At 41.9% G+C, this 12048-nt stretch overlaps 1 protein-coding gene across 4 annotated transcripts in view; it reads right to left on the minus strand.

The window, feature by feature from the left end:
- Window positions 1–12048, minus strand: part of Jph1 (junctophilin 1) — an 86742-nt gene that overhangs the window by 19446 nt on the left and 55248 nt on the right. For all 4 annotated transcript variants that reach the window (XM_045144220.1, XM_004660560.2, XM_045144221.1 and 1 more), the window contains exon 3: window positions 1280–1398. In XM_045144220.1, coding sequence (XP_045000155.1) covers window positions 1280–1398 — 119 coding nt within the window. The remainder of the gene's footprint in view (window positions 1–1279; window positions 1399–12048) is intronic.

Below are 12048 nucleotides of genomic sequence, written 5' to 3' on the forward strand. Positions count from 1 at the left end.
AAATATTTAAAAATGTATTAAAAAGCTTGAAAAGAACATTATAGAAAGGAATGGAAGGCTAGGAATGTGGCTCAGTTGGTTAAGTGATCGCCTTGCATGCATAAAGCCCTGGATTCCACCCTTGCAGGACATGAACTGACTGGGTATAACCTGTAACACCAGCACTTAGGATGTGGAGTCAGGAGGATGTCAGAAACGCTACATAGTGAGTTTAAGGCTAGTCAGATACATGTGTCCTTGTTTAAGAAAAAAGATATATCAAGCTTGTTGGTTTCATTTCTTCCATCATGACAAACATTTTTCTCTTAATCTGTGCAAATTAAGATCTTTTTTTTAAATGTTAACTTTAAACTACTTACCTCTGAGCTTTAGTAGTACAGGTATATTAAATAAGCAAGCCCCAGTACTTGCTCATTCTTCTCTTACTGCTGCTCTAACTGCAGGTAACTTTAAATTTGGGGATTATATCACAGAACATGCAATTGTCACTAACACAATTTTTTAAAAATTATTTATTTATTTATTTATTTGAGAGCGACAGACACAGAGAGAAAGACAGATAGAGGGAGAGAGAGAGAATGGGCGCGCCAGGGCTTCCAGCCTCTGCAAAGGAACTCCAGACGCGTGTGCCCCCTTGTGCATCTGGCTAACGTGGGACCTGGGGAACCGAGCCTCGAACCGGGGTCCTTAGGCTTCACAGGCAAGCGCTTAACCGCTAAGCCATCTCTCCAGCCCACTAACACAGTTTTTTAAAATAATTTTTTGTTCATTTTTATTTATTTATTTAAGAGTGACAGAGAGAGAGAGAGAGAGAGAGAGAGAGAGAGGGAGGCAGGCAGATAGAGAGAGAATGGGTGCGCCAGGGCCTCCAGCCTGCAAACAAACTCCAGACGCATGCATCCCCTTCTGCACCAGGCTAACGTGGGTTCTGGGGAATTGAGCCTCGAACCGGGGTCCTTAGGCTTCATAGGCAAGAGCTTAACCTCTAAGCCATCTCTCCAGCCCACTAACACAATTTTTAAGAATCAGAAACTTCTTTTAGATTCCTGCTTTGTTTAGAACTCTTGGCTTAAAGTTTGTGGTCGGGAGCAGGAAGCAGGAAGGGAGACATCCTAGGGCATAATTCCGATCCTCAATGCTGACACTCAGAATTTAGGGAACACTTACGACCTTCTCCTGTTTTGAAGTATTGTTGAGATTCATAAAACACTGATCTTTAAATTTAAGGAAATCAAATCCAGTGCTTTAACCTCCCCCATGGAAGGAAGAACTATTTTACCTGGTTGGTAGAAGTCAGGCGACAGCTCCCTGGCCACAGCTCTTGCTACGTCACACTCCTGGCGAGCGGCCAGGGCAGCCTGGTCAGCAGCGTCAGCTTTCGCTCTGGCATGCGCAGTCCTACATGGACACAAAAGGGCCAGTCAGCAAAGACGGCATCACATCAGTTACCCATAGACAAGAAATCTCATCTGGAAAAAGAAATGTTAATTCTCATCGTGGCCGGCCACCTGTAACAGCAACTTTTATTTCCGATTGCCCTGAGACTTCAAGGATGATAACACAGATAAAACTCCCTGTAAATCTCTAGTTCTTCCAAGGGAATAGAAGTAGAAACAAGGTTGGTGTAAACTTACTGGATCAAATCTATTGCCTCTGGATGGCACCTCCCCCAACCTTTCTCCCTCAAAAACAAACAAACAAACAAAACTGCAACAAAAAACAAAACAAAACACAAAATACCCACCGACTAGGGAGAGTACAATGTGAGCATGTGAATTAAATTAAGTGTTCATGGATTAAACTCTTCTGGTAGAATCAAATGAGAATTTGACTAAGAAAGGTCTGCTTAGTGGTTTGCTGGAAAAGAGGCTCCTTGGGCCAGAGGAGGGTGGGGGGGAATCTGCAAAATGGTTACTGGTAGTGTTTGCTGCTTTTCCTGTGAGTATTCCTAGCCACCTACAGTGGTTGGTTCCAGGCTACCAGTATGACGTCATTGGCAGGAGACACACTGCTGAGTCTTGCCAGCCTGCTCAGGAGGGTTAATGAGGTGCCTATTTCCTGTATGAAACAGAATGGAGCCAGTGAGGCAGGCGAAGCTGGCAAGGATGGAATGGATCATTTGGTCCTCCATCCTCTCCCTGATCCATCCTTATATACTGAAACCTCATCTTGCCAGCGGGCTCTGCTAAAGAGAAAAACAACTGGGCTCCCTAAAGCCTGACAAGAGAATATATGTCCACCAGCCCAAAGAAGACCTGGAGGTCACAGGGAGCACTGGGGTGTTGCCTACTGCCCAAGTGGGGAAGACCTTGTCTAGCTAGTCTTTAGAGGGTAGGCGTGGGCACCTGCTCTTATGCCTTTGTGGATGCTCTATCCTATTTTACCAGCTCCAGGCAGGGCTATGGAAAACTAGCAGTCAACATTTAATGAAAGCCTGAAAGAGGTGTACACAGTAATCTCAAACAATTAGGAAATGCCCCTATGCTCTGGGTGGCCACTGAGGAGAAATGGAGGCAGCATCTGGGGATCAGCACACTCAGTTTCTCCAGTTAGACTGCCAACATTACAATGGGAAGATGGCATCTGAGTTGAGGCTGGCAGTGGGGAGGTTACTAGCTAGCAGGAGGTCCTACTCAGCTTACTTCCTTCAATTTCCTTGCTTCATCCTGAGCCCATCTCACTCCCACATAGGACCTAGTAGAGCCTGGAGGCTTGATGTACTAGAATGTAAGCTTCACAAAGACTTGGATGTTTTGATTTTTCATCCTCTGCTATAATCCTAGGGCATACACAATTACCTGTCTCAATGTTTACTGAGAGCCCACTGAGAGAATAAAGGAAAGTTTCATTAGGAACAGCTGGACTGTTGCTTAAAAATAAGTGAGATTACACAACTACAGAGACAGGAAAAAGCTAGTGGTTGCCAAAGGTTCAGTAAAAGAGGGGGAACAGCTGGGGCAAAGAGTATATTTAGGGGTGTGAAACAACTCTGTGTGACCCTGTCATGGTGGATAACATGATGTTCTGTATGTGTCACACCTTATAGACAGTACATCTTGAAGGACAAGATACTAATGCAAGCAATGGACTAACACTAAAGTATCAACATTGCTTTACCAACTGAACTAAATGTACCTACTGATGCGAGGCAGGGGAAATTGTGTGTGGGCCTAAGGTGGAAGAAAGATGTATATAGGAACTCTGTAGTTTCTGGTCATTTTTTTTTTTTCTGTTAACTTAAAATTGTTCTAAAAAGTACATTAACTAAAACTGAGTGGATTAACTTCCAAGCATCAAAATCGTAATTTCTGAATCATGAAGGATTTGTATGATTATTTCTGTCTATGGAACACTATCAAATATGAAGTATAAATGAAAATCAGAGGCTAAGGGAGATATTCCTAAGCAACCAGCTGCAGGGACTGGGTGTGAGGCGCCATCTCTGACGGTGGTCGCGCTTGGTGTGCCTGAGAATTAGTAGATGCCTTCTGTTAATGTTCTTTCAGTTTCTCAGAATCTCAACATTTTTTTTTTCCCAGAATGGTTTTCCATTTTTTTTTTCTGCTATTCTTGGCTGAAGCCTAATTATGTCTAGGTATCATAGTTAATGAAACCCTGAGTACAGCTATGCTGCTTTACAGTGTAATCTTCCAGCCCTCAATAAATCTGTAAAACCGAACAACTTATTCTAATACAACTATAACAAGCCTTAATAGAGTCAAATAAATGAATATATTATCCCCACTGCTTACAATGCCCCAAACTGAAGACCTGACACAGCTTACCTCTCTTGGAAACCTATTTTGTAAGCACAGCATCAATAAGGCCTCATTGCTACTCTTCTACTAAATCTTTTACTTTTCTATGCACTCTTTTCTGTAAGGCCAGACAGAAAGAAACTTACCATCTAGGCCAGCCCTAGCTGTCAGGACTACTGCACAGCTGGTCAGGTGAGCCAAAGCCCCACTGAAGCCTTAACTTGGAGGTCTAATCAAGAAGTTTTCAGTGGAACTTAGCATGATAAGTGGAGAACAGGAACCATTGCTGTGTTTGTGCTACCATCAGCCTCATGAGGCCAAGGCCAAGGCCAAGGCCACTGGCAGGCCTAGATTTTGCCCAGGAACAATCTGGGTTTACCTCTGGCTCATGTGTGAATTCATGTTTTCAAATCCCAGGCTTGGTGCCAGAACTACACAGAACCCCTTTCATCAGCCAGCTGGTCAGACATGTAATTGTTCCTGGGGTAGGGGTCCAGGCCAGTCTAGAGAGACCAGCTGAAATCACTCACTGTGGATGCCTGCTGCTACAGAATTTTTTTTTTTTTTTTGGAAAACACAAACACACACACACACACACACAATGAAGGTACAACACCATGTCTTTGGCTTCTTTCAGATCTTCACATATCATTATTACATATTTTTCCAGTGAATGCAATAGAAAGAAGCTAAGAAGCAATTTCTGATAGTGAGGCATCAGTCTTCTAGGGCTGTGCTTTTACAAATAAGCCACTGTCTTACTTGTGGAGAGTTATGATGGATGGGAAGACTCAAGAGCAATGCTAAGATCCAGAGACTTGTGTACTTGGCCAGGCTCACTACACAGCTACTCTCCAGTCTCTCCTGGACATAGCCACGCCATGAAGCAGAATATCTTAATGTGATGCATCATCTGTAGTTTAAGTAATCACTAACTGTTTTCCTAATTGGCAGCAATTCCTTTTTATTTTAAGGACTAAAATAGTAAAAGTTCTAAGTCACTTTACTTATAGGAAAATTAGTTTCTTCAGTGTTTTTTGGGGTGAGCTCTTTAAAAGTTAGTGTATTTAACTTTTCTTAAACTAAATAACACTTTCATGGAAAGCATATTCAATGGTACTGTAGTGTATGCTCCTTTATGGAACACCTCCTGTAGATGTTCACCTTACCTTCTTTCTTGCATATGCCTGTTTATGGACACAGCAGATGAAAAATTTAATCCATAAGACATATGACTCTGAAGATGGCAAAACTACATCTCATAATGATGTTTGCTATTTGTACTTTTCTGTGTGCATGCGTGTGCATGTGGAAGCTGGAGGACAACCTCAGGTGGCATTCCTTAAGCACTGTTCACCTTTTTTGAGACAGTGTTTCAATGGCTTAGATCTTACCTAATTAGATAAGAGTGGGTCACCAGTGAGCCCCAACGATTTATTTTCTCTGCCTTCCCAGCACTGGGATTATATGCTCAGCTCTAAACTTTTTTTTAAAAAGTATTTATTCTTTATTTGCAATCAGAGAGAAATAGAGAGAAAGAGACAGAAAGAGAGAGAGAGAGAATATGCATATGAATGGATGCATGAGATTCTCTTGCCACTGCAAACAAACTCTAGACACATGTACCACTTTGTGCATCTGGCCATATGTGGGTACTGGCCATCAGGCTTTGCAAGCAAGTGCCTTTCACCACCTGGGTCATCTGTCCAGCCCACAGCTTCTTTTTTTCTAACATGGGTCATTGGAATCAAATGCATGTCCCCAGGCTTGCAAAGCAGGCACTTTACAGACTGAGCTTTCTCCCCAGCTCTATTTCTTGTTTCATACATTCTTTTCCAAATAATAAAGTACTTTAGAATATGATGATTTTGATGTCTTTTAAAATATGTGCTACATTGAGTCAAAGTTTACTGATCTGACTCTTAAAACTTGATTACTATGGTCATCTTCATCTAATGGGTTCATGTTCTGCCCTTGTGATAGGTTTTGACATCCAAATATTTATAGGAAATTGTTACTAGGAAAATTTTAAAAATAAGAGCTAATAGCAGGTGAAGATACAAATCTGATTCATGGCAATGCCACTTTGCCAGGTGCTCAAGTCAAAAGCGCCGAGTCATTTTTGACACCTCTCCTTTGCCTTGCTTCATTTGCTCCAGCCAATCTACTGTGCCTTACTTTCAAAATATCCTCTGAATGCACCCAGTTCCCATAGTCATGGCTCTGGCCCTGGTCACTTCAGTATCGCCTCACCAGGGTTGCTGCAGAAGCAGGGTTGGCCTGACTGCTTTGCCATCCTCCTGCCCACCATCCTATTTCCCTTCCAGTTCTCTTGGAAATGCCCGCCAATAACCAAATGTTCTTGCTTGGGTTAAGGCATTGTGGGTAATACAATCCAAAAAATAGGACCTGTTAGCCTTCCTCTTGGACTGTGACATTATTCACTTATGTGAGATCTAGATTTGAAAAGTCCAATTATCGTTGCAGCTCTCTGTAAGAAGAAATTAGTCTGGAGCAAAGCACAGTATTATTATTATTATTGTTGGTTTTTTTGAGGTAGGGTCTTGCTTTAGGCCAGGCTGACCTGGAATTCATGTTGTAGTCTCAGGGTGGCCTTGAATTCACAGCAATTCTCCTATCTCTGCTTCCCAAGTGCTGATTAAAGGCATGCGCCACCACACCTGGCATGAAGAACATTATTCTCAGTTAACATCCAAGGCTTGATTTCTCAGGGACCAACACCAAGTAAGAATGGGGACCTACAATCCTGATTTAGTTTTCTGCTTCGGCACGTGCTTGTCATGCTGAAGAACACACAGCCCTTGGATATCTTCTCAACTTCCCACCTCTACGCTCTCCTGCATGGACTGGCACTCTTGATTTTAGCCTGGAATGGACAATGGCTCTGCTCATAAACTTGCTTTGGAAAACTTCACCTCAGCCACCATCTCTCCCTGAATGTTCTCTCCTCCAAAAATGCCCCCTCCCTTTTAAAAAAATGTTTTAATTTTTGAGACAGAGAAAGAATGGGTGTGCCAGGGCCTCATGTGCCACCTTGTGCATCTGGCTTATATGGGGAATAGAACCTAGGTCCTTAGGCTTCTCAGACCAGCACCTTAACCACTAAGCCATATCTCCAGCCCCCCTCTTTTTTCTAAGATAGGACCTGTAGGAAACTAAATTCTCAGGCTTTGGTTTAAAATAAACTGGGGTAGGTCATGGATGAGCCTAGTAATGGTACCAAACTGCCTGTATTTGCTGAATACAAAACTAATAAAAAAAATTAAAAAGAAAATAAAGTGTAAACTATCAAAAAAATAAACTGTATCAGCAATGAATAGTTAGTTCCATTTGCTGATGCAGAAATCCATGTCTTACTCACCCCTAAAAGTGCTGTCAGGTTATTTAGACCCCAGATGCATGAAAGAATGAAATATGGCTACTGAAGGTTGATATTTGATATTTTCAGGGTCCAGACCTTTGCTTTGAAAGAGTCAGGAGTTAGGTCAGCCCATTTGAGTCATAAATGAACCTTGTCAATGAGATCAAAAGTTAAAACACATTACTTTTACAAAGAGATGCCTTCACAGAATGATCATCAGTATAAAAATTCACCTAAAGAATGTTTATATACTCTTATAAAATGCTGTTATGACTGTCATGTTTATAGACTTAGGTGATACAATACTGTCACTGTTTAGTGTCAGGAAATATTTGGTCTCTGATGATAAACTGGTTTGCTTCCTAGTATCATACAACCAGAACAACATAATCTGTTGTTTCTCTTTGTTAAGGCTACCAGGAAACTCAGGAGTAAAATGATCCTCGGTGTACGTGCATGGTCGTCGTCTGTAACCTCAAGGCTCCGGCTCTGTGCTCCCAGTATCAGGAACACTGTTATGTATGTGACTCATCAGAGTGCCCTGTGGATTCTTTCTGGAAACTGGCAGGATATTTAATCAAAGCAGCCAATTTCTGAATCAATAAGCTGTTGTTATACTATGTTTTCTGAACTTTAGCCCCTCTCATTGTGTGAATGTTCTAGAGATAGATGTTTGGTCTTCTTTTATGCTTACCTCATGTATATCTAGAACTTTCTCAAGCTTAGAAAGTAAGTCCTCATTCTTAAGTACTATACAGCCTTTGTTCCCTAATTTTTGGTCAAAAACTTAGTAAGCTTAAAGTGTCATTTGGGCTTAGTTTTGCAATATGCGTAGTGTCCATGTGTAGTGCATGTGTGTGCCCATGTGTAGGGAGGTCAGAGGACTGCCTCAAGAGTTATCTTTGGGATGTAATCTCTTACTGGCTTGGAGTGCACCAGTAAGATAGACTAGCTAGCTAGTGACTCCAAGGGGTCATCCTGACTCTGACTCACCAGCACTGGCATTACAAGTGTGTGCTGCCACTCCTGGTGTTTCTCTGTGGGTACTGGGGATCAAACTCAGGTCCTCAAGCTTGTGAGGAAAGCTCTTTATCCAATGGTCTATCCTCAGTCCCAAGTCTATATCCTTTTGATAGCCACATCAAAAGCACACTTCTAATCCTTGTTTGAACTATGCCCAATAATTGGTCACTTCACTCGTTTTGGTGTTAGAGATGAGATCCAGGGTGTCTTGTGATGCTAGGCAAATGCTTCATGACTGGGTTCCTCTACTTTTATTTCTTTGGGAGCAGGGTCTTGCTTATATACCCCGACATGACCTCTAAGTCATAATCCTCCTGCCTCAATTTCCCTAGTGCTTGGACGACAGGCATACATTACCATGCCTGGCTTACTTAAAATCTGTTTTATAAAGTGTACCCTAAGAATTATCTTTTCCTTTTATGTATGCATGGAGAAAACTTTGATATGAACAAGCTAGGGGGCTGGGGAGATGGCTTAGCAGTTAAGATGCTTACATGCAAAGCCTAAGGACCCAAGTTCCATTCCCTATGTGACGCCTGATGTACAAGGTGGCTCCTCTGTCTGGAGTTTACTTGCAGTGGCTAGAGGCCCTGGAGCACTCATTCTCTCTCTCTCTCTCTCTCTCTCAAATAAAATAAATAAGTAAATAAATTAGGTTCATTTTATCATTGAAATAATCTTTGGAGAAAAGTCCTTCTAATGAGGGTCATTTTAAAGTTCAAAATCATTACTGTAAGTAATATCAAGCCTCTCTCTAAAACTCAACTACCCACAATCAGATGGAAGAAAATATTTGAATAGGATCCAGAATATGTAAAGTTCTCCTACAATTCAACAACAACAAAATACAATTAGAATGTAAACCAAAACCATAATGAGATGCCACCTTGTGCCCATTAGAAAGGCTATTATAAACGTCATAAAACAGGCTGGGAGATGGCTCACTGATAAAGCACTTGCTGCAAAACTCTGAGTACCTGAATTTGACTCAACATGAAAGCAGAAGCGGTGGTGGCTTATATAATTCCTAGAAGGGAGGGCTAGGCAGGAGAGCACTTGACAGGAGTGTGAGCAACAAGGTGGCCGGTGAGGACTGACCTGAAAGCTGTCCTCTGAAGCACGCACCCTCACCTTTCATGTATACACACTAAATGAGTAAACTGAACAGCCAGAAAAGAACACATGTTGGCAATGATGTAGAGAAATTAGAACCCTGTGTACTACTAGTGAGAGGGAATCTAAATGGCACACTTACTGAGGAAACCATGTGTGGTTAGTATTATTCTATGGTTTCACTACTCGTTTTGGGGATATAGCTCACAAAACTAAAGCAGAGTCTGAAAAGAGGCCTCTTCATTCCCACGTTCAGAGCAGCACTATAACAGCCAGAAAGTGAAGCCACCCAAATGTCAATGGATGAATTACTAAAAGTGGTACATTAGTCTTCAGCCTTAGAAAGGAAATTCTGGGGCTGAGGAGTTGGCTCAATAGTTGAAGGCACATGCTTGCAAAGCCTGACATCCCAGGCTTTTTTCCCCAGTGCCCACGTAAAACCATGTACACAAAGTGGCATGCTAATCTAGAGTTAGCCTGGCACGTCCATTCTCTCTAGCCCTTTACCCCCTTGCCCATGCTACAAATAATTTTAAAAATATTTTATTTAATTATTTAAGAGAGAGAAAGAGGGAGGGGGGGAGGGAGGGAAGGAGACGAGGGTTGGAGAGAATGGGTGCACCAGGCCTTCTAGCCGCTGCAAACGAACTCCAGATGCATGCACCGTCATGCGCATCTGGCTTGCCTGCGTTCTGGTGAATCAAACCTGAGTCCTTAGGCTTTGCAGGCAATCACCTTAATCGCTAAGCCATCTCTCCAGCCCACAAATAATTTTTTTTTTTTAATTCTGATACATGCCACAACGTGGACCTTGAGGACATGACATTAAATGGAATAATCCAATGATAAAGACACAGATATTGTAGGAGAAACCTAGATTAAACAAATTGTGGAGAAAGAAAGCAACTGCTGGAGGGAAGGGTGTATGAGAAAGGGTGGGTAATAGTCACAGCACTTTAATTCTGGAAGATGAAAGCTTTTGGTGACTGGTTTGCACAACAGTGTCAACATCTACTATTGAACCGTTTACTTAATAATGGCCAAGCAGGTATGTATGTTATACATGTACTTTACAATTAGAAAGGAAATCAACTGATGGGTACATATTTACAGAGCATCCTCTGTGTCTATATCGAAAAGGTGGGGCTCTTGGCTAAGAAGTCACTGTACTAATCCCAGCCATAGAATGCTGATAATCTAGTGAGGGAAACAGCCCCAGTGTGAAGGGATCACTGTTGGACACTAGGAAGGAAGTGTCTGAATTTTGTGACATGCCTGTTTTAGTAGAAGTTAACAGAATGCCTGGCATAGAGGCTGCTTTCAAAGCATCAGTGGAATGGATAGATGGTCCAGGGGGAGAGAAACACCAGTGACGACACCAATACTTCCAACCATATGTATAGCCTTACTATAGAGATAAACTGTTCAGGCCCTACTATTGGTTCAAGGTGATTAAAAGTTATATTTCAGACAAGTAGGTCTTTACATGACATAGGCATTTATAACTAAAAATATAGGACTATGAAAACTAAAAATCTAAATTATAAACAGAAGCATGAAGACCATGATGAGGTCAATAAAAGGTGAATGAACACATTAAAAAAATGAGTCAAGGGTTGGAGAGATAGCTTAGCCACTAAAGTGCTTGCCTGCAAAGCCTAAGGACCTAGGTTCAACTCCCCAGGACCCAGGTAAGTCAGATGCATGTGGTGACACATGTGTCTGAAGTTTGTTTGCCGTGGCTAGAGGCCCTGGCATGCCCATTCTCTCTCTCAAATAAATAAATAAATAAAATTTTAAAAAGTGAGCCAAAAAGAAAAGGACAGAACAAAATGCCCTAGAGACCCGGTTGAAGAAAGAGCACTGGAACTGATGGGGATGCATATACATAGTTGCTCGACCTCCAATACAGCTCCCTCCCACTCAGCCCCAGCAGGAAGCTGTATTTTTCTTAGTTCAAGTGGCTGATGCATGTACAGCCTCTGGAAGAAGTATAGCCTGACTCAGCACTTGGGAGGGATGGTGGGCTGAAGAAAAGTGGCTCAGTTTGATTAAGTCCCCTTCAAGGGGGTAGTTGGAGTGAGGAGGTCACTGCTGAACAGAGATGGAAGCAAGTCACTGAGGAACTGGACAGAGGAAGTAGAGGAAGCAAGTGTGGGCCACAGACTGGAGACTTTGACTCAGAAAGGAAGGAGGAAATTTGGATGGTAATCAGAAGAATTAGCTGGGTCAAGGGAAAAGGTGATTTGCTAATATTTTTATGAAAATGAGAGCTGGTCCTGTTGGAAGATGGGAAGAAAGATGTTCAGAGAACAAAGATAAAGAAGCTTTGAGAAGATGACAACTGGGAGTTTTATTCTAGAAGAGATGAAAGGATGCAGGGGAAAATGTAAAATTAGTGATGAGTTGGTACAATGTTTTCATTATTTGAAGGATCCTAAGCTTGAAAAAATGTGTGCCATGGGCTTCAGAACCACACTTGGTCTCTCATCCAGTGTTATCCCATGTTAGTTCTACCTTAATTTCCTTGCCTGTAAAATTATTACGGGTATTATATATATTATAAGTCTTATAGTGTGGACTTACGATTGATTTATATGGATATTCAGGATTAGCTTTGAGTAGTAAGTGTGTACGTGTCTATTCTTAAGTCTTTGGAGGAAATTAAGGGATAGTGAGGACAATCAGGGAGCTTAAAGCAGTGAAGATTTGGAATGAGCACTTTACAAATGCTGGACAGGATGAGAACCCTCTCAGGGGGATGCGATTCTG

Source organism: Jaculus jaculus, chromosome 2, assembly GCF_020740685.1.
Source record: "Jaculus jaculus isolate mJacJac1 chromosome 2, mJacJac1.mat.Y.cur, whole genome shotgun sequence".
In the NCBI taxonomy this organism is placed as follows: Eukaryota; Metazoa; Chordata; class Mammalia; order Rodentia; family Dipodidae; genus Jaculus; species Jaculus jaculus.